The 23298-nt window shown below is 28.7% G+C and overlaps 1 protein-coding gene across 1 annotated transcript in view; it reads right to left on the reverse strand.

The window, feature by feature from the left end:
• The window catches only part of LOC107450765 (neurotrimin), a 71058-nt gene extending 50730 nt beyond the window's left edge, over positions 1-20328 (reverse strand). The window contains exon 1 of the mRNA XM_043046089.2: positions 19826-20328. Within this exon, the coding sequence (XP_042902023.2) occupies positions 19826-19913 (88 nt within the window). The 5' untranslated portion in view covers positions 19914-20328. The remainder of the gene's footprint in view (positions 1-19825) is intronic.
• Between the last annotated feature and the right edge of the window lie 2970 nt (positions 20329-23298).

The raw sequence follows: 23298 nt of genomic DNA on the forward strand, positions 1-23298 counted from the left end.
CGTATTGTGAAGAGAAAAAAATTCTATAAACTAAGTGACTGTTCAACGAGAAAATTTACAGCATTCTACATCATGGTATGCACTGTACTATTTCGATTTTTTATCCAATAGTGTTCTAACTGAAAATTTTATCATGCTCATTCTGACTTAAATAAATTGCCTTTTTAATCCAATCAGGGCCTCGTGAAGTTGCAGATTATATATTAAATAATAATTATTTTCTGTTTAACAATCGAAAAACGTTACTAAAATAACAAATAAAAGAACATTCACTTACAGAAGTAATCATCGTAGTACATATATTGAACACAGCATTTAGTTTCTTAATAACATCTTAACCACGATGTTCTAAATACGATTAAATATTTTGTGAAATAAAATATATTTAAAGAAGCTTGTTTTGTGTAATTTAAATTCTGTGCATTGATAGTCTCATGTAGTCGAGTTTAATCTATTTCTTCCAAGTTTATGCATAAAAGATCATTTTTCCAAGAATCCTTTTCGAATACTACTTCAAATTCAAATATTCTATTGAATACAATGATTTCTGGGCTTTAAAAGATTTAAAGTTTCTTTTTCCGCGAAACCAAGTAACAATTTCCAATACAAGGCAATATTTTACTGTTGAGTTGCTGCTTCCATGTTGCCATAGAGATGTTTCGTATCTAAATCTTAAAATAATGATAAGTATTTCGCCATTCCCTTGAGTAAGAATTATAGCTTAAATTTCTTCATAAAAGTAACATTGATAGTCTAGGGAACTATGTAGTATAACATTTATATATAAATTTTATTGAGAAGTGATAGTTTTTTTATATCAAACAGTTCTTTAGTATTGTTTCCACTTGGGTATTTAACATAATATCTGAATTTCCTCTGGGTAACATTACATTGGGTAGAGTTAATTGTCTGAAAAACATTCAACAAAAATCGAAATCTGAACAAATTAAAAATGCGGTTTGCCTTTGCTTTTTCCAGAATTGCATTAGATAAAAGCAACTTTAACATACTTAATACAGCTTTAATTATATAGTCTGAATTTTAAAATTTGCATACACTGAGAAAGAAAACGTATGGTCAAAACTTCCGGATTTTGGTAAATATGGTAAAATTTGATGATTTTATCATGATTTTTTAGAGCATGTCATAAAAACTATCGATTAGGTTAAATTTGCTTTTCAGTTTTTTTTAAAAAATTCTTTTACTAAATGTGTGGTAACGAGAACTACAATTTTGAAAACCAGTATTTCAGACTAAGAGTTACCATATAATCAGGAAAATTTTCAAGTGAATGGCTTAAATGCCGTATATTTAAGTTTTATTATTAACCAGATTTTTGTTTTTTTTTTAACAGAAAAGTTATTAACATACACTACGTTAATTTTATCAAAATTTTTTCTCCCCTTACAAATACTTTATTTCATTTTTTTAAATAAGGAAATTACTTAAAAATAATTTAAACATATTTTTTTTTTAAAAAATGAAGATTATTAATATAGAAGATTTCGCCCCCAATTTAAATAGTTCCATTTTTTTACAAGATCAAACTAAGTAAATACGCAGTAAAAGTAAAACAAAAATGTTTCTAAAAAACCTATTATTCAGTTGTTTAACTTATACTTTTATTCGCAATACTAAATTAAGAATTACTAAAAGAAAACATATGAAATATGCTTTGTAAATATAAAAAATTTTGTAAAACATTCCCCCAGAACATGACTCCTTTACCGGCCTATTTGCTTAATTATTTGAAATGTAATTTCAGATAGTGACACTTCATTTCAAAGCATGGGCTCAAATATATTAAGGATAATAAAGAAGCTTCCACAGTTATGGTTATAGCTAAAAAACATTTAAAATTTTCTAATGGTAACTCCTTTTTTTCCATCTAAGTAAGTTTAGTTCACAGGGTAAAACATAAAATGAGTAGAAAAAAAAGCGAAATACAACATTTAAAACAAGGTTTTTTTAATTTTCTATCATGTTTTTGATAAACCTCGTTTAGTTGAGCTGAATCTTTCAGCAAATATAGTTGGGCTTATTGTTGAGCAAATTCTAGTTCTAAAATTATTCAATTGCTACTACATACAACTAAAGTTACAGACAACGTTTTTTTTTAAGTAATTATACTAAATGTATAAATAGATACAAGTAAAACATGTATTCCTAATAGCTTTAAAACTTTTAGTACAATCATCTTTGATTATATTTGATTCAGTGTATAAAACTACTATGTATCACTCGCCTAAATAGCTAGCCTCACTTCGCCTTGACCCACTTCGCCTAAAACCCTTCCCACTATTTACCAACACCCGATCTGCTGTTGTTGTTGTAGTTCATTTAAGTCGCACTAGAGCTGCACAATAGGCTATTGGCGACGGTCTGGAAACATTCCTGAGGATGATCCGAAGACATGCCATCACAATTTTGATCCTCTGCGGAGGGGGTGGCACCTCCGCTTCGGTAGCCCGACGACCTGCACGCGAAGTCGAGCACTTAACGTTAGCACAGTTTAACGAGGACCAATACCGCGCATCCTCGGCCCCTACGCAGACTGATCCAAGTGGTCACCCACCCGCACACTGACCGCAGCCAGTGATGCTTGACTTCGGTGATCTGCTGGGAACCGCGTCTTAACGATCAGTCCACTGCGGGCCACCCGATCTGCAATGCTGTTTAAATTTTTACTACCAATTAAGAGTACACGTAATAGCGTTTTACCTTTTACCAAGAGGAAGACCATGAAATAAAAAAAAAACTTTTTTTGAGACTTTACGTAATATTTCCTTATAAACTGAGAATCAGTAGAAACTTGCAAATAAAAAAATATATAAAATAAGACATCTAAATAAAATTGGTATTTAAAGAAATAGTTGCAAAGGAACGTAAAATATTAACTGCCCGGAACAAAAACTTATTCTTTAAAACTAGATTTTAGATTACTTCGTATTTTATAATTGTGTTAAATACTGTATATTGCATTCAAAATGTTTATAATGAAGAATTATCAAAATATAAGCTTTTGCATAATTAAATACGGTGTTTCACATATTAATGGCACATATCACACACTTATTTACAATTTTTAAAGAACACAATTGGAATTTTTCATTTTTTCATCTATATCAAAACTTTTTTTTTGTTTAGCACTGAAGAATGCTTAGAAAAGAAAAGTAAGTTCCTATTTCGAATGCTCTATTTTTGGTTAATAAAGCACAAGCCTTTTAATACTAAGTGCTGCTTTACTATGTCATGCATGTTACCATCATTAGTAGTTTGTAAATATTTATATGGCTTTTAGATTTTAATCGTATTTTAATAGTATTAGCTTATTAGAATTTTATAATAAAAAAAATGGAATTTGAATATTATTTAGAACAATTTAGCTGTTAATTTTTTTTTACCCTATATGGTAACACATGACAAATTTGGCAAAAAACATGACATTATTTGCAATGTTTTCTTTTAAAAACAAAAATTTACGCAATATTTATAAGTTTAAAGAAAGATAGGAGAAATAATTTTGTCGAGAGTATAGAATGGAGATTATTGCAATTTTCATTTTATTTAGAAGAAGAAAAAATATGAACTAAAAATAATTTAAAGGAAAGAAATATATGAAAAACATTTAAGCATTATTGAAGAAATGTTTGTTTTTCATATATTTTTAAAAACTAAATATTTTCATTTAAAATAAGCTTTTTGTTTTTAAATTTCCACTCAAATTTGAAAACAGCCTTTTAATCACAAATTGAAAGCACAAACATTTACTTTTTTTTGCATAAAATTTGAATATTTGTTTTATTTTTAAAGCGTTACCTGAACATCTAGAGTATATTTTCGAAAGATTAAAATAAACAGTACCTTCTTTCTCAAAACAAGCACTTAAAAAAAGGTTAATAAACCTTTTGCATTTCATGTGTACTTTATATTTTAAAGAATAAAATGTTCCAAAACTCTTCTTACATATTCGGAAATTCAAATACCGCTCCAGATGAAATGAGAAACTACGACAAGGCAAGGAAATGAAAAAACTGCATTACTGATTTTAGAAAAAGAGAAAAAAAATATGTTAAACAATCGATAAAGAAAGTTTAGAAAGAAGTTTCAAATCGATCTAAATTGTGAATTTGTTCTTTAGTGACCTACCCCAAGGCAAAAGAACAGAAACTTCTACATGCATATACGCACCCACTAATACTTTCGTTTTTCTTTTTTTTTAGTAAAAACGTTTACATTCGAAATGATAGTCGATTTAATGCTATTTTCACAGTTGGATAATTTAACTCAGCTCTATTAAATGATTCCGCCTTAATTTTATCATCGTCTGAAAAGAAACTTTTTATAATAATAATTTTTTTATTAAGTCATGAATTTGTTACTTTAAAAATAGATGAATTGCAAATATTAATTCCTATGATTGATTTCCTTTGTCAAAATAATTAAATACAATTGTTGTTTAAAGTCGTTGTTTTCCAATTTAGGTTGTTTCTGGCATAGATATACAGTCCGCAAAAAAATAAGCGGACCGCCCTGAATAACTTTTGATCTAATGAATGGTTCTTCACGCGCTAGGACTCAATCATTATGGTTCGAGGGGGGACCTCAAATATGCAAATTAGTTAGTGCAGACGATATTTTAAGTTTCGAAATCCGACACACAAACGTACTTTCTCTGAATAAACATGCCTTGTTTTTCAACGGATTTGGATTTCTGACCCCCGAAATATAGGGGGTAGCAGCAATTTGGAAAATGTGGTCCCTGTAGTTTGGTCAGGAGAGCACTCCAAAGTTTGGATCCCTTAATGTTAATTCTACTTTTGGCGTATTTCGTCAGATCTAGAGAAATTTAAAAGCGAATTGAAAACTTCTTACGCACAATTATAAAATTCATTTATCCAAGGATAATTCTATACACAAAATTGTTTTCAATAAATATTTATTATTTTTTTATTATTTTATTTAATATTAGTTAAAAAAAAATTTGAATTGCGAGGTATACAATTTTTTACTTCATTTTAAAGAATGTAATTTTACATGGCAAAATACAAAATTTGAATGAAATTGTTTAAATATTTCCTGACAAATCGAATTTTTAAAATACTACTTTTTGAAATTCGATTTCTCAGGAACTATTCGACCGAATTCGCGCAAATTTTGCATTGTTCCAGGTAAAATTATATTATTTAAAACGATGTAAAAATGTATTTACCAAACAGCTCAAAACATTTTCGACTAATATTAAATAAAATATTAAAAAATGGTAAATATTTGCTGAAAATTATTTTTTGCATGGAATTTTCCTTGGATAAATGAATTTTATAATTGTGTGCAAACTATTTTAATTCTCTTTAGAAGTTCTCGAGCAAAATACGCAAAAAGTAAAGGGTCCAAACTTTGGACGGCCCTCCTGATGAAACTATGGTGACCATATTTCCCAACTTTGTTGGTCAGTCCCTATATTTTGTTGGTCAGAAATCTGAATCCGTTGAAAAAGGGGCATGCTTATTCAGAGGAAGTACGTCTTTGTGTCTGATTTCGTAATTAAAATATCGTCTGCGCTAATTAATTAGCATATTTGAGGTTACCCTTTTGAACCATTAAGAATGAGTCCTGAGGTTTGTATTATCAAAAGTTATTTGGGGTGATCCGTTCTTTATTTTGATCGCTGTACAAACCTAGGTTTAAATTAATATAACATGATAAAACACATATTTGCCACCATGAGATTTTGAGTTGAATGGCCTATTTTTAGAATTAACTTTTTCATCTCATTTAGTTTCGGGTAAATGGATAAAAGTTATTGATAAAAATTTACCATATTTTGTACCATGTACAGGTTATTTCCTTTGCAGAAGTGCAAACCTTGAAATTTATAGAATATTTCCAAACAAACATTTGCCATCATGCCGACCAGGTGGCCGAGTGGTTAGCGTGCCTGACTGCGGAGCCGATGGTTGCGGGTTTGAATCCCGCTCAGGGCACGGATGTTTCTCTCTCTCTCTCTCTCTCTCTCTCTCTCTCTATTCTATGTCCTTTCTGCTGTGTGATTGTGTGAATGTAACCCGCCCTATAAACAGGTTTGTGGTTGTATGAAGTGGGCGACGCTACTCCACCGCCGTGGCTTAGCCATAGGAGGTGCTCACTAGGTAACGATAAGAAAGAAGCAATTCTGGCATTTCTGAGACCAATGGGGAATAGACCCAAGTGCCCGTGATTAATCAAAAAGTAAAATAAAAAAATTTGCTAATATAGGGTTCAGAATGGCAAAATTATGCAGTGGAAGAAATAATTTCCTACTGTAAGTTCGCAGACGAGAACTGCAAACTGGAAGAAACGGAGAAACCATTAAAAAGTTCTCTTTGTCATCGATTTGACTAAGTGCTGTTAAAATATATATCAGGCTTCAACAACCAGCCAATTTATTTAAACATTGTTAAAGCTATTGTATTCATTTTTCAATTCTTGTTTATAAGGAACTAATATGTTTATTGATTTTCTAAAAATGTTCCTTTTGATTTAAAATTTAGTTATATTAATATAATATAAGAATTTAATTCCATCCGAGTTGTCTAATTCATATAATAATTCGTTCGTTTGTCTAAAAGTTTTGACAAAGAGCTTTCTATTGTGCTTGTAATAAATTTGAGAAAATTCTCTACTTATTCATCATTAAATCAAAATTAAATTAGAAACATATTAAAATCTCAAATTGAAATGTTGTAAGAATATTAAAATAATGAAAAAATTTCGGAATTTTGCACAAATGAATTCATAGTTTGGACAATATTACAGATATTACAGTAAGGCATACACTGAAGAACGAAATGCAACTTATTTTTTTTAATAACAAATGCTTGTTGTGTAATTCTTTTGTAGAACGAAAACTTCTTATCTGTAATCAGGTTCGTTCCGCACATATTACAATTTCATACTGTTAATAATTCTTAATGGATTTAAGTTATTGTAGTGATTTTGGTTTCAGTAGTTTATAAAAAAAAATTGGAATTTCGCGTAACAAGTTATTTGTACTTCATTAACAAGACCATTCGCGTCAATAAGATGCCCAAACATTTTGCCACTTGATTTCTTTTAATGCCAAAGAATTTTTTTTTATGAAGAACTAGTGCAAAAACTCTGCAAGAACTGATTAGAGCTGGTTTAATTTCTGCCGCCATTAAAAGGGATCGAACTCTGGTCCTTCATACTGACAGCTTAGTACCTTATCCACTGAGCTATCGGTTAACATGTTGCAATTATTGTATTCGTTAAAGAAAATAGATATTTTGTTTTGCTTTATAAATAAAGGGAAATATTAATTGTGTAAACAAATCTTAAAATTAATCTATTTCTTTTTTCATAATTGTAATTTAACAAATTAGCATAATAGAAATCATTGATACTTTATATTGTAGTCATTAATGATTTAAGACATTGGGGAAAACCTAAAAAAGTACTAATTACAATGGACTATTTTATTCGTCCTTATTCAGAAAAAAAAATATTTTAACTGTTTCAATCATTAACAAAGCAAGTTCAAGATTAAATTTCTTATACTTAAGTTACATTAAGAATTTTTTTAAAAAAAGCTATAAATACTGGTTTTGCTAAAAACTTCGTTTGAAGACAAGTGTTTAAGCAAAAAATATTGTTAAATTACTTGGGCAAAAAAAAAGCATCAATTAACCGCTTTGTAAGTTTTTTTTTTAAACGGTAATTATAATTAACGATTTTCTTAGACACATGAAAACACATGTGAATGGCTTTAGTTTAAAAAAAAGGTGTATTTAATTATCAAAATGACTTTTCCATGCTCTTGAGTTTTTTAATATGTTTTAATGGATGAAAAAAAAGTTATCTATTAAAAAAAAAATGAAATGAAAAAATGAGAAAGATTTGTGGATAAGAAATGTTCGTCGCACCTTTGGTAAGGTGAATATGCTTTAGTTATATAATAAGCTTAAAGTTTTTTTGAGAAAAAAAAAACAAATTTGATTAAATGCTTTGTTTCTTTCCTGTGAACTTAAAAACTTTTTTTTTCTACTTTTTAATTTTTGAAATTAGTTTGCCGGGGAAAATGATTTAATCAAATTTCTTTTTCTAACAACGATTATCTACATATTTTGAAAAAGAAATAATAAAAAGAACTTAATTTTTTTGATGCATGAAAGTTTTAATTTGTATTGAAAAACAAAATTAAATTATAACTTTATATTTAAATATATTTTCAGCTTAAAATATTCATCGTTATAAAAGAAGCAGAAATAATGGAAATTTAGTTAATAATATGAGCCAAATATATAAATTTATGCAATTCTGTCACATATTTTTTGCTAAAAAATGTGATTTCTTATTGATTTGTAAAATATATCAAGTATAGGGTTATGCATGAAATACACATTTAAAAAACCAGATTAAATTACAGTAAAAATTACTGACCCTCAGGGTGTCGGTCCTTTTTACCGTAAAATCCATTTTTAAAATATGCTACGGAACAAAAAAATCTGACGCACCTTAATTTTTACGATAAAAATTACCGTAATAATCACGCTAATAAACTAAATACTACGTTAAAAAGTAGGGTGTTATATATAACGGTAAAAATAGATTTTATGATGAAAATGATCGTACGGATGATGCACCACGAGAGTTGGTATTTTATACCTAAATATGATCAGGATTTTTTTTACAGTGTAGCAATATATCAAGTAAAAGAACTTAACAGCTTTACTTGTATATTGCTTAAAAAAGAGCAAACACTTTCAATAATTTTTGACCTAAGGATCATATTTTCGCGTACAAGGACACATACGATTAGAGATTTTATCACTTAAAATTCTGCAAAAGCTTTCGTACCTTGAAATTCAAATTTTTTTCGATCATTAGTCAATTATATATTTCTAAATGGCAAAAAATTACATAAAAATATAATTTTCAACAATGGAATAATCTTGTCTGCGAAAATTCTTCGATTCGCTTCAATAGTTCCGGGAATACGGGCAAAATTATCAGAAGTGGACTTAACATTAAATGGACACGGCTTTCGACCGCTGCACTGCCTAAACTGTTGGGGCTATATTATCCAGATTACGGTCAATATCAAAACTTAACGAAAAATAGATACGCTTTTTCAGAAAAAATTAGTTACTGTAACTCTGATTTCGCAAAAAGAAATCTGCATCACAAATTACATTGCATGTTTAAGGTTGTGCCCTCAAACTATCAAGATTGATTCCTAGTACGTGAAAATACGATTTTTTGATCAAAAGTTATAAAAGTTGTTCGCCTTTTTTATCCCTGTTTGCTCACCGTTTTCCGTATATATAGAATTTCGTTGAACAGTACTCATTTTTTTTAAAGTAATAAGTAGATATAAACTTGGTAGCATATATTTTATATTTAAAATAATAACAAAATAAAGGAGACAGCGGTGTCAAATTAGATGATTTGGGGGAACAACACAGAATTGCTCAAAAGTCAACAACAATAAGAATATCAAAAATAAAAACGTGTTCTTTCGCGTAACGCCTCCATGAACTCTGAATTGTTAGCTTTCTCTTTTTTTTCCGTTGAAAGTATTTATTTGAAAAGTAAACAAAATTCAACTTTGGTATGTTTTGGAGATAGCTTGACTTGGAGGTAAGATAAAAGAAATCAGGTATCATTTCTCTAAACCCGATTTTTCTTATTGAATAAGTAGTGCCACTTACGAAAATTATTGATGTGCTTTATAAGAATCAATAGACATTCTAAATTTTAATAATAAATTCAATAGATCTTCCATAACTGACTTATTTTATATCGTTATCAAACATTCACTAAATATTCCATATTTTACTTATTCTATATTGTAACAAAACATTTAATGTAAGTTTTTTATTCAACTTATTCGATATATATTCGAAATCTTAAATATTCTAAATCTAATTTGTTTTTTACAGCTACAAGACATTCGACAGATATTCCACCATTTTAAATCAAAGATATTCTCTGTGTCTCAATATAAATTCAGAAATTATTCTTTGACTTAGATATTTTATATAGTAACAATAAATTCCAAAATTATGCTATTTCTTAGATATTCTATAGCTTAATTAAGAGTTCCCGCAAAGTGAAAAATGTCAAAAAGTTCGAAATTCGTTTTTTTATTTAATTGAATAATTTGAAGTTTCATTTTTCCAACGATTTAAAGTTAATATTTCTCCGCTTAGTAGAAGTATTTTAAATTATTTATCGAAGCGCTCATTATTACATAAAATTCGAGCAGACGAAATGGTTTTGGTTTCGCAGCAGACGACATTTGATAACGCTTCGATTTAATTTCGCTTCAAATTGTATAATAAGAAGGTAGCTTGTAATTTTTACGTTATTTAGCTTTTAGCTTTATCAGATCATCATTTAAGTTAAAGACTATTATACTTTAACTTTCGTTTTTTTTTTTTTAAATATTGTGAAGCAAACTTGCTGTTTTGATATTTTTAAAACATTAGTTAATTTTAAATATCTTTTTTATTAATGTTATATTATTTTTTTTTCGTTTTATAATTCGCGATCGCAACGCTCGAGTACGCCGTCTAGCGGGAGCCTGTAAATATCAGACATTAATTTATCACGTTTTCATTTAGTTCCATCGAAATCCTTGACAGAATCAGACGCCATTTTTTAGCAGCNTCTATTTTTGTTAAAAAGATCTTTATATTTGTTTTCGTTGATGTTTTTGTTTTGAAGCGTGAGTTTTGATTTTCTGATTCAGTTTTTGGCTATGGGTTCAACTGGAAATTTTTTCAAAAAGCGCAAGGCTTTTAATTTTAATGGAAGTAAAACAGAAGTACAACGTAATCTTGTTAATGTTTTATTAGATAATTCTGCTTCTAACCGTAAGCTTAGTAACTGTAATTTGTTGGAGAGTCTAAAGTGTGGCAATGATTATTGCCCTGGCTATTAACTGTTAATTTTTAGTTTATGAATTTTTTTTATTACTTTTTTGATATATAAATAGGAATGTTAATGCATGAATTTGTTACAATTATAATTAATATATTTTTCTAACATTTTTTTTATTTTAAATTTGAGTATTTTTGGAAAAAAAATTACTTTTATATTTGAGACATTTAAGACATTAAAACCTTAAACTAACTAACTTAATAAATCATGTTCTGAGTAATAACTGTAGACATGTATAAATTCAAGAGAAATGTTTAAAAGCTTATGATTCAAAGTTTTCAATTGTTTTAGTAAAATTCTACGTTTATGTAAAAAAAAGTTTTATGTGAAATTCTACGTTTTGCCTCATATCTCAAAATAAGCATTTTTTTCAACTTGATGTACTTTTTCTCGCAAATTTATAAAGTTACAGAGTTAAAAAAAATTACGCAATGTGTATGTATATTAGTTTACTTTTCCATGAACTTTTGCAGAAATATTGATTGGGTATTATTTAAAGATTACTGTTTACATTTTTCTACTTAAAATTTACTGTTTTTGGCTTTTTTTTTTAAATTGCTCCACTAAATAATTTTTTTTAAAAGTTTAAAATAAATATTTCATAAAAGCTCATGTTGAAACATAACTATCATGAAAAGATGTGTAAAAATTCTCCAGCAAATATCTCCGTAAACTTCTAACAAATGGAACAGGAGAAATTACCTTTTTAAGATGGGGGTATAGGAGATTTTATGTGATTTCGTGTCCCGTTACAATTCATTTTAAACCATTCAAAGTTAGAATTCCTATTCTAAAATTTCGGTAAAATAACAAGGTAGCAATCAGACCATCTAGATAACTGTTAAGTTTATGACTAGAAACATTTCTTTCCTTTCTACGGGTTTGAAATCGTTTGCAACGGGTATTGTTTGCAACTGGTTTACCAATTCTCGTTGATAATCGTTGCATCATTGATAATCGTTTGCAACTGGTACACCATGAATGACTATACGGTTTTGTAACCATTTACCACTAACATGACCACTAGCAAATTCGCATGAAGGCTTACATAAATTCGTCGAATGTAATAAATAGATTTTTATTTTTAATCTCTGTCTGGTTCGGTTTAGCTAAGCCTAGTAGATCGAATTCATATTAATATTCTTATTGTGCTTTGTGTATATTTGATTTACGTACCAATTTTATTTTAAGAAACATTGTGTATATGCATCCTAAGTTATTCTTTCTTTATATTGTAACCAGAAAATAACTTTGCTGACTATTATGCATTTTCTATTTTACTGTAATTATACATTTTGGAGCTGTTGAACGAAATAAAATGGTGGCAGCTACTTTATACCATGTTGTGTAAAAGAACATTCTTGATTTTTCATTACACTGGGAATCATCCTTGGTTCTTGGTTTATTGAAACATCCAGATTCATATGAGTTATTGCATATGGCTCTTCACTGCACATCTTTGATGGAAAGTAGGGCCGGGAAGGGATAAGACTCGATGCACTAAAATCTTTCCGTGTATCTAAACACTAAAAATGGTGGCAATTACTTGACACCAAAGAGACAACGAAAACCAAGGATAGTTCCTGGTATAGTGAAGCACCTAATATGTTCTTTTACACCGCTTGGTGCAAAGTAGCCATTGCATTGCTTGTTATTCAGCAACACTAAAATTTATATATACAGTAAGTTGCTGTAGTAGTTTATTTACGTCTCACTAGAGCTACACAATGGGCTATTGGCGACGGTTAAATAACAAAATTTTGACGGTTAATTGAGCAAAACCGAAGTTAAAAGAACATGGGCCGCCCATAGAGGAAAAAAAAATCTTGTGAAACTACCGGTTATAATCTAGTAATATCAATTATAATATTACATAATGTACGGAGAAAAAAGTTTGGTAAAACTACTGTATTGTATGTTAATGACATTTCAGGAAAAAGAAGTCATGTTTCTTGTTAATAAAATTATATATGCTATTTAAACCCTTCATTTTGTGATTTTTCCGATCATTTGTCAATGGTTTACAAGAAACTTTGGTTTTTCGAAATTATAATTACCACACATGTAGCAAAAATATACAAAACTGAAAAGTTAATATAAGCGAATAACGGGTTTTTACGCCATGGTCTAAGATATCATGATAAAATTACAAAATTTTATTGCACATTATAAAACACTATTATGTTGTTGATTTTACCGAAATTCTGAAGAGCTTCGTTAAAATTACCGAGCTTTTTAGAGTTCCCATAGAACTGAACCAGGTACACGGTATAGTTTTCAAAATATAGTTTTATTAATACTTTTTTTTCCTCAGTGCACAATCAAAACATTTTGTTTAGCATTAAACCTTAATAACAGTATTTTTAACACAACATGGTGCAATTTGCAGCAACGGGAATTGGATGTTGAAATTAACCATGTTTTCTATGCCATATTGAACCATAGCATTGTGTAATCATGAAAATATGTGCAATACGAGAAAAAAAAATCGAACACTGACTAATTTCTGATATTCCTCTTTTCAGAATGATCACGTATTATATTTTATCTCTACTATTTTGAGAATCTTAACTTAAATATGCTAATTAATTAGTGCACGTTTTTAGTCACGAAATTGGACTCAAAAGTTAATTTTTAGAGAAAATACATTTTTATTAAAAACACACGTGGTTCGTCGAATTCGGATTACTTATCCTTATATTATGGAAGCTAACTCCTATAATTTGAAGGTTGAATATAAAATCCATCGGGAAAAAAAAGGTATGAGTGTTTTTATGTCTACGTGCTTACTTGTGAACATCTTCCAAACGAATATTATAACATCTTTAAAAAATAATAATAATCCCAAGAAATTGTTGTGAACTTCACTTTCTTCAGAAAATTACAAATTGCGCAATACATGACAGATATGTCATCAAAAAAGCAAAAACTCATCACTTTCTGCACATTGTTAGAACCTTGAGCTTAAATTCAATTTGGACATAGTCAAAATTATTTCTACCCCAGTCACTTTAGCGTATCTTGATGCCTTGGAATCGTTTTTTATTCTTATGAATGCTTATTTCCTTCTGTTAACGACATTAGTTCCTCACCACCTCGTCATATAGCGCGGAAATGCATTTTACCCTAATTTGCCCTTCTCAGTCATTGTGGATATTTTTATTCTGTTTTTCATCTTTTTTTCTCTCTCTGCTACTGTGGTTTAGTCTAGTTTTGTTTCTCCTCTGTATTTTTCCATTTTTCGTTGGCAACTTTAAGTTTTTATTCCTAATCATTTCTGTTTCTTGTCATTCACTTCTGGCAAATTTTCAAAATAGGCGCATATTTTTGAGCACTTTAAACATGTCGACTGAAATTTCCAATTTTGTAAATTTTTTTTAAAGGTAATGCAGTTTTTAATCAAGTTTTAACTTTAAGATTAGTTCCTCGAATCATTAAAACTGCATCTTAAAACATGTAAAAGCAATCATTAGATTAAAAGTTAATACGGCGTTCTATTTTTCTTATTTTTAGCCTGTGCCCTTTCGCAATACATTTTTATAAATAAATACAATTTTCAATTTTAAAATTTTCTGTGCAAAGCTGTTACGAAAATCCCATTAAAGATAAGAGAAAATCATCAGAAGTTTTAGTCTACATGAAACATCAAAAATAATTTTTTTCCGCATCATACTTATTTTCAGAATGAGCATCTGGCAACACCCTTAAGGTTAGAAGAAGTATTTATTTTCCCAAACATACATTTTCCCCAATCATTCTTCCGCCCAAAAGTATAACTTCGTAAAATACATCTTCTTACGACGGTAGTAATACGTAATTTTATATATGTGCAATGTTTTTAATACCAACGCGAGAGTAAATATTTTCCCACGTCGTTTAGTTACAACTTAAACTGGAAATAAGATTTGTCGAACTCCAGTTATTTTTTTTTAAGAAGTTAAGTTTTTTTTTTTTTTTTACGACGCAGAATTTCGCCCGAAGTTAAAAAAAAACCTAAAAATAAAATTATTTGGGGAAAAAAAATATTAAGAAGTAAACATATTTGATGTTGATTTAGAAATAGATTTTCACAAGAGCGGAAACATTTTTTTTCCTTCCAAATATATATATTAGAAGGTAATTTTTTTGTGAAATCGTCCGCCACTCGTTTTCTAAATCACAAGTTTTGCTTTCCTTAGAAGTTTTGTGATACTGGAAAAATAAAATCCGTTACCTAACTTTATAAATCCATCTCCTTACACAACTACAATAACAGCTGTTGAAAATGTAAGTAATGCATTTTAATAGCTGCAATATTAGTAATAATTTTAATAGAATAAGAAATAAAAATTTGCACATATGTTTAATACAATTTTAATTTTATGTATGTTAGCAGTAATGAGATATCGGTATTGTATACATTGTCAAGGATATTTAAACAATATCCAAGGTATTTATTTATACATGGTAGTTAGTCAAAAAAATCCCGGGTCAAATTAAGGTAAAAAGTAGCGGAACTCTGGTTGCCAGTGTGGTTACAGTAAAATCCATTTTTACCGGAATATCTTACGGAATAAAAAATCTGTTAAATCCTAATTCTCAGAGTAATAATAACCGTTAAACCATTGAATCACTCTAATTAACAAATATTATTGTAAATGTCACTGTATAATATTTAACGGTGATAATGTATTTTACGGATGATGCATCCTAAGTACCGGTATTTACTTAGGCGCCGGTATTTCTTACTGTAAAATTAATTTTAACGTGACATTTACATTTTAACGAAAAATTCATATAACATTGCGTCTCTGTACGCAATGCCAAATGGTAAAAAATGGTAATTAGAAAAAATAGTTATTCCATAATTTATTAGTGCAATTATGGTAAGTTTTAATTAGTTTTTTTTTTTTCAAAATATTGGTTAACACATTAAGGTTCACATTTTATTTTGTTTTCTTTAATAAGAAAAAACATGCATTTTCAGTAATCGCTATGCATCAATAATAATAATAAACCTTTAAAACGCAATACTAATCAATGGACAATGGGATGGCTCAGTGAAATAAATTAGCTCAATTTTTATTTAACTGATGTGCTTTTTCTTTCTCTTTTTACGGTAACGAAAAACTGGCCAGTATTTTTTTGACCGTTATGTCTTACTCAAATGTTTTTTTCTTTTTTTAATCTAACAAACATTTCCCAGTAATCCATAAGCTAATGTTTTCGTCCTAATCCAATAATTTTAACAGTAACCAAAGAAAGTTAAAAAAAAAATTTCGTTTCTTGAATTAATAAATGTATTGTGAAAATATTTTTAATGTATTTTCTATTTATTGTTGTTATTGTAACATTCCCCTTTCCTATATCAGCAAGCCTGCTTTTGAATAAGGCGAATTTTTAAGGCAGAGGGTCTGTTTTTCTGTGGCGCCATCTACAGCCAAGAATACGACTTAGTCCACACACACACGTCATAGCCTATTTTATAAGTAAGACCCAATTATACTCCATTCATTCATCCACTGATCGTAATTTTGAACTTAACCATCGAACGATCAATTTCCAATTCAATACCCCTAGAGTCATCGATTTGTTATGAGAACTTGGAGGACTGTGTGACCCCGACAGATTTAATCTGCGCCAATCATCATTTAATGCACGAGATTTCTTCGACCGGAGGAATTCAAACTCACGTTCTCACGAACACGAGTTCAACTTCCTACCAACCGGGCTACCCCGGCCCTATTTATTGCAAATAATATTAATTATATCCAGAAAATATTACTTTAAATAATATTATAATTACAAAATATTACTCTTTAATTTTTTTTAAAGAAAGTGGCGAAAAAATAATGCGCCGTTTCTTTCACCGTGTGTTCATAACTTGCATAAAAGACATTCAATAATACAATGCCAAAATCGACATAAAATTAATTCTAGCACTTCATTCCTCGATTAAAAACACCAGGCATTTTATACAATATCTAGATAGTGTAGGCGTTATGGCCATTTTTTACATCGCCTATAGCATAAACACAATGATTTAAAAAAATACAGACAAAATTGCCAGAATATGGTAAAATTTAACATGTTTCTGGCTCTATGGAAATAGCAAAAAATTCGGGATTTTTTTACAGCAGAATTTTGATATTGATTTTGGTAAAATTAGCAATATATATGGTTCTATATAGGTAATAAAGTTTGGCAAATGTTGTAAAATTCGGTAATTTTACATGATACGTTTTAACATGGGATATTAACCTTTCATTTATTTAAATTTACTTTTCAGTTTTATATTTTTTACTAAATATGAGCTAATAGGAAATATAATTTTAAAAACTAGAATTTCCGGTAAACCCTTACCATATGAACGGATAAATTACTAAATGAATGGCTTGAATACCGTATATTTTGGTTTTAGTAACCAGAATTAAGTTTTTTCCCCAAAGATAGCATTATCATGTACGACAATATTTACCGGAATTTTTATCATTTTTTTTACGCTCGGCAAATATTTTTATAACTTCGAGTAAGTTAAAATCATACTATTATTTCTACACTTTTCCTAGAATTTTTAATTTTGAACTGTTAAAAAACCAACATTTTTTTTTAAAAAATGTGAATCTTTTTTTACATTTTAAGTAAAAAAGCAGTATTTTTAAATCTGCAAAGAATTACGAATATGATTTTAACAAGTAATCATAAAATTATTGGAAAGCTTTTAAAGGAAAAGTTTTATTATAAAGGAAAAGTTATAATTTAAGAAAAGATTTTTTTGGTTTGATTAGAAAAATTTTTGTAAAATTATTCTAAAAAGGACAACATAATTAAAAATGTTGCTCTTTTTTGCAAGCTATCAAACTAAAACGAAACTTGTTTACTAAAATATTTCATTCCAAATGTTAGCCTTCTGTCTTTTAATTGTTCGAAAACGTTAAATCAAATCGACTTATGTCATTTAATGTTTCAATCAATTTGGAGCGATATTATTTAATGTTTTTTGCTTGATAATTTTGCATAAAATTTGAGTTTATTAACAAAAGAAACGTGGTTTGCTCAAATTTTAATTTGTCTTTTGCATTTCAATTTCGACTTATTTTCCTTACTTTTTCAAATACTTTAAAATGGTTATGAAATATTAAAAGAAATTCCTTCATTAAAATGGTAATTACGTAACTTTCATCAAAAATTTTATAATTACTGGATAGAAACACACTGTTAGAAGTGTGCTGGATTAAATTGGTTAAATATTAAATTATTTAAGTTTATTTTACCATTTTCCAAAAAAATAATAAAATAACCCTAAATAAGCTGGTATTCTAATTGTCAACTGATAGATAAAACGTTTATTAACTACTTTCAACTAATACGACTAAACAGTCCAAATTTTATCGCACCAACTACGTACTTCTAATTAACTCACTTAGATCCTTGCAGCTAAGTACATATTATAGCTGAGAGTTCAATCTCATGACTAACGGAGAGGGGGTTTGCCTCCAACACTCGTTTCTAGTGCTCTGCATTCCCCAATTGGTGACTCTGGACTATACGATTCTCTCATTCACGCATAGAAGGCAACCACATAAAACTGCTTAATACAAAAAAATTCTTGTATTTCGCATCTTTTTCAATAGGGGAAACAATTAGATTAACTAATTAAACCATAGTTTCCGGTTCATTTGATAAAACACAACAAAACCACAACGTATGTTCGTCACCTAACTCAAAGCATATTGCTTCAATTAAATTTCTTTTAACGGCTTGGAAACCAAGCTAGTTAAACCGTATAGCTTTGTATTCATGCTTTTACAACTATGCTAGTAACATAATGCCAAAAAGTTAATAATTATTTTCATTTTATGCATTTTTGCTATTTAGATCAAACAAAATAAGTTTTGCCTCTGGTACGCAATATTATGAATTCTATTTTTTGAAACTAAATACATTACATGCATGCAAGATATTAAAACCTGATACAATATGCTAAACTGAAAAAAATTTTATGCATAATTTATCCTTCGAAAAGAATTATTTATGTCTAATAGGGAACATATTTTGTTTTAATATAAACAATTTTTTACTAGCAAAAACTTTAAGTTTTGAGCTACAATAAAATTTGATTATTTGCGAAAAACTTTTCTACATTTATGATTAAAACGTGTGACATAATTTAGACCAAATAAAACTACTTTAAATTGGCCTATATATATATATATATATATTATTTGTTAAAGAGTTCTTCATTAAAGTGTAACTTAAGAGTTTTTAATTGCTTCATTTGCAGTAATCTTCATTCATAATAAAAAAAATCACATAGAAGTATTAGAATTCATAATAATAACCCGTGAATTACTTGTAAAATAATATGTTTGTTAATAAAACGAGAATGTTTTTATAAATATTGAAATTATAAATATTTCTATAAATAAATTAAACTTGTTTTTAATTATCTTGAATACTGTTTATTCCATTAACTATTTTTTAATTGTTTTCCCTCTGCTTCTACATACAAACTCTTTACTATTCTGAAACTGGAATAGAAGCACAAACAATTCAGAATTAAACATTTTTATTTTAATGCAACAAAAATTTTGATCTATTTTAGTTCTCTCAATTTCTTTTTTACCTGTGATGAAGATAACAATAAATAACAAAAGATTTTAAACAATAAATAAGATAGGTTATAAAACCATACTTTTTTTTACAGATTTTATTTTATTTTTTCAGCATTTTATTTTTTTAAAGACATTTTATAGCGTACATTTTATTTTTTTAAAGATTTTATTTAATTTTTCAAACGTTATGTGCCGAATTTTTCCAGCTATGAAATTTTTTACAAATTGGCACAAAAACGTTCAAAAAACGTTTCCCAACAAAAAATTTAAAAAAATGTCTAGCTTACCGCTTGTGAAAACTCCAAATAGCATTACGACGCACATATAGGGTAGTCCACAATTTTGATGCCAAATATCAAGAATCATCTTGAACATATATTACTTAATAACGTCCAAACTCAATATTCTTAGTCTTTGTTAACAGAACTGTGCACATATTAACTGCATTAATTATTCGAAAGTCAAATATACTTTCACATCAAAACATGTTTAATCCTTATTCTCTCTTAGGAAAATCAAAACATATTCTTCTCAATTCTAACCCATCACAAATATATCATCAATTAAAATTAAATATAAAATATTTTTATAATAATTTTAAAAAAACACTGTTTAAGAAATGAAATTAAACTATAGAATAAATCAGCAAAAATCTTTGAAGAGTATTTCAGATAACAATATTTAAGATGCGGGTGGGAAAATGTTACAAGTGACGATAATTGTTCGGGATGTTCGAAACTTGATGCTGAAGAGCACGGCCTGGACGTTCGATATCGTCCGATAAGTGAATGAGGATGCTGCAATCGCACGTGCTTATATGTTCCCCGCCAGGAAAAGATGCGTCTGCGCAGTTGAACGAAAACGTTTCTTTGCCTTTCGCGGGGTTTTGTTATGGGACAATTCTTTCATTTTCAAAAGGTATAATTAACTCTTATTTTTTAATATGTATGTAAGGAATAAAGAGATAAAGAAAATTGTGATTTAAAAAGTTCTTAAAACGCATGGGAATAAGGAAAAGAATAAAAAATAAAAAGGATATAAGGAATAAGGAAAAGTTATTGTTTGAAATATTTGTTATTAAATTATAGTTAATAAAATTTTTAAAAAAATCATAATAATTAAAGGCAAATTTAATTTATTTATGCAAATATTTAATAGAATTATTTGTTGTCTATAAAAAATGAGCTCATTATTTTTTTTCCTTTTAGATTATTTTTTTCATTCTGAATGTTTTTCATTCAGATTTTTCAATCAAAAAGATTAAAAAAATTTGAATTTTTAATGGCAAAAAATACATTAAAAAGATGAAAATATAGTTTTATAATCGGATATTTCTTTCATTGCATGAAACACTCAATCTTCTTCGCAATTTCTTCTTACAAAAAGGTTTAATTTTTTAACATGCAACAAATAAAATGTAGAAGTGATAAAAATAGTCTTTATTTGAAATTATTATTGCTAGGATAGCCTGATGGTTGGCATACCGCTGGAGATCAAATCCAACCGGTTTAAGACTCCCCGTGTAATCAATGGTGACTGGTGCACTTTAAATCTGACGAGTCACATAGTCCTCTAGGTTCCCATAACAAATTATACCTTTGAGGGTACTGAATTGGAGATTGGTCTTTCTCTATTTCAGGACAAAATTATGATTTGTGGATGTATGAATGCATCCGCTCTATAAACGGGTGTGACATATGGGTCTGGTAGAGGTCGAATTCTTGGCCATAGATGGCGCCACTGGAAAACAATAACAATCTTACCCTTTGCTTTAATGGCACTACGGCGACAACAATAAATAAACTTTTTAGACTGCCCCCTATATTTTTTAAATTGTTTTACATAGAATAATGCAATGAAATGTAATTAAGTGGAATAAAGAATAACTAAATGTGCCGAAGCTTGTGTCTATAGTACAGAATATATTTTTTCTTTTAGCTAAAGTGTTTCCTAGCTAATATTTTTCAAAATTTAACAATTCAGAAAGAAATTTTCGGTAAAATGGATGAATGATGAAATTCAATGTCTGTTTCCATAAGCGTCGAAAGTTAGCGGTCTTGTTAAAAATAGTAAGAATTCCATTCACAACCTAAAAAAACCAACTTTAAATGAAATAGTTTTGCTGTCAGTCTTATTTTCACTCCAGCCTCAAAAGCGCAGAGGATAACGCTTCTTCGTCATCTTGTATTCAGATCAGGAATGTCCGGGAATCTGTCTAGTACTCTGCTGTCTACCGTAGAGGAAAAGAAAAGGCCAGTACTGGTCCTACTAATTGTTTACCTATTTTCAACGCAATTGCTTATGCAAATCCACTCTCGCCGTACAAGTCATAGCTTACGTATGTGATTGGTTTCGAGCAGCGAGTCCCTTTTCGTTCCGCTATATAAAATACTTAGCAGTTCTGTACAGGGACCACGGTATTTTCCGGGCTCCCTAACAAAATATTTTGAAATCAAATTTCAGAAGAGTAGTCCAACAATAAAAAGAATCTACTGAACTGCATGATTCAAGAGAAGCATTCTAAAAAATTTTGAAAACAGACAATAGAAGATTATTTTTCTAAGATAAAGTTTACGCATCTAAGCATTAAAGCAAAATATAAAATAACAAAACAATGTTAAAATAGAAATAGTTTGGTGACCACAAACAATTAAAATCAGTGATTTTTGCTAAAAGTCACAGATTAGCTGAATTATTTTAAAGATTGTAGCTTTCCATCTGCAGCTTTACATATTTGTTAAGAATAAGCTTTTAGTTCTTGTTGACAATAATCATTCATAAGAGACTTTCTCAGATGTGCATTCTCGTTGCATTTGCTAAAGCCGTTGGAGTAAAAATAGCACTAATTAAGAATTCAGCTGTACTTTCGAATTTGATTAGTGCAATGTTTGCACAAGTTTGGTTTATCACAAAATAAAGAAATTTTGAAATTTATGCCTTTTTTGAGAAAAACTGTTTCTTTCTGTATTTAAAAAGACAATAATGTTGTGGACTTTTTACTAAATTTTGAGGCTCCCCCGGATAGTTTGGACCATAGGCCCATGCCTATTGGGCCTAGGTGATAATCAGACCCTTTTTCTGTACCACTATTCGACCAAATAATATTCTGATTATATTATGTTGAAATTTCAATTTTTGATTGTAAATGATACTTTTTTTATTTATTTTACAAGATGAGTAAGCATGTCATATCCACCGCAATAGAGACTTACTTCAATAGAGATAAAGAAAGACGTCAAACATGCTTAACTGCACGGAGAAAAAAATCTCCAAAAGTCACCGAACTGTACAGTAATGACATTTCAGATAAAGAAAAAAAACATAATTACAGTTCATAAAATCAAAATATGCTTATTTAAATTTATCATTTTGTAATTTTTCCGTTAATATGGTAACGGTTTACCGGAAATTCAAATTTTTCAAAATTGTAGTTCTTTTTATCACACATTTAGTAAAGTATACAAAACTGAAAAGTCAATTTAGCAGAATAAATAGTTTTTATGCCATGCTCTAAAGTATCATGATAAAATTACTAATTTTATCGCACATTATAAAAACATATTTTATTGTTAATTTTACCAAAGCGCAGGGGCGTATTAAGCGCACACTGGGCCCTAGGCCATTCAAATATTTAGGGCCCTTGGATTAAATTTTTTTCTCGTAAATTTTTCATTTATTCAAATATAAAAGTATTTATACATCTTTTCATTTAAGAAAGCATATTTAAAATTAAAATAAATAATATACTGGACCTCTTAAA

The sequence above is a fragment of the Parasteatoda tepidariorum genome, chromosome 5 (genome assembly GCF_043381705.1).
Source record: "Parasteatoda tepidariorum isolate YZ-2023 chromosome 5, CAS_Ptep_4.0, whole genome shotgun sequence".
NCBI classification, from domain to species: domain Eukaryota; kingdom Metazoa; phylum Arthropoda; class Arachnida; order Araneae; family Theridiidae; genus Parasteatoda; species Parasteatoda tepidariorum.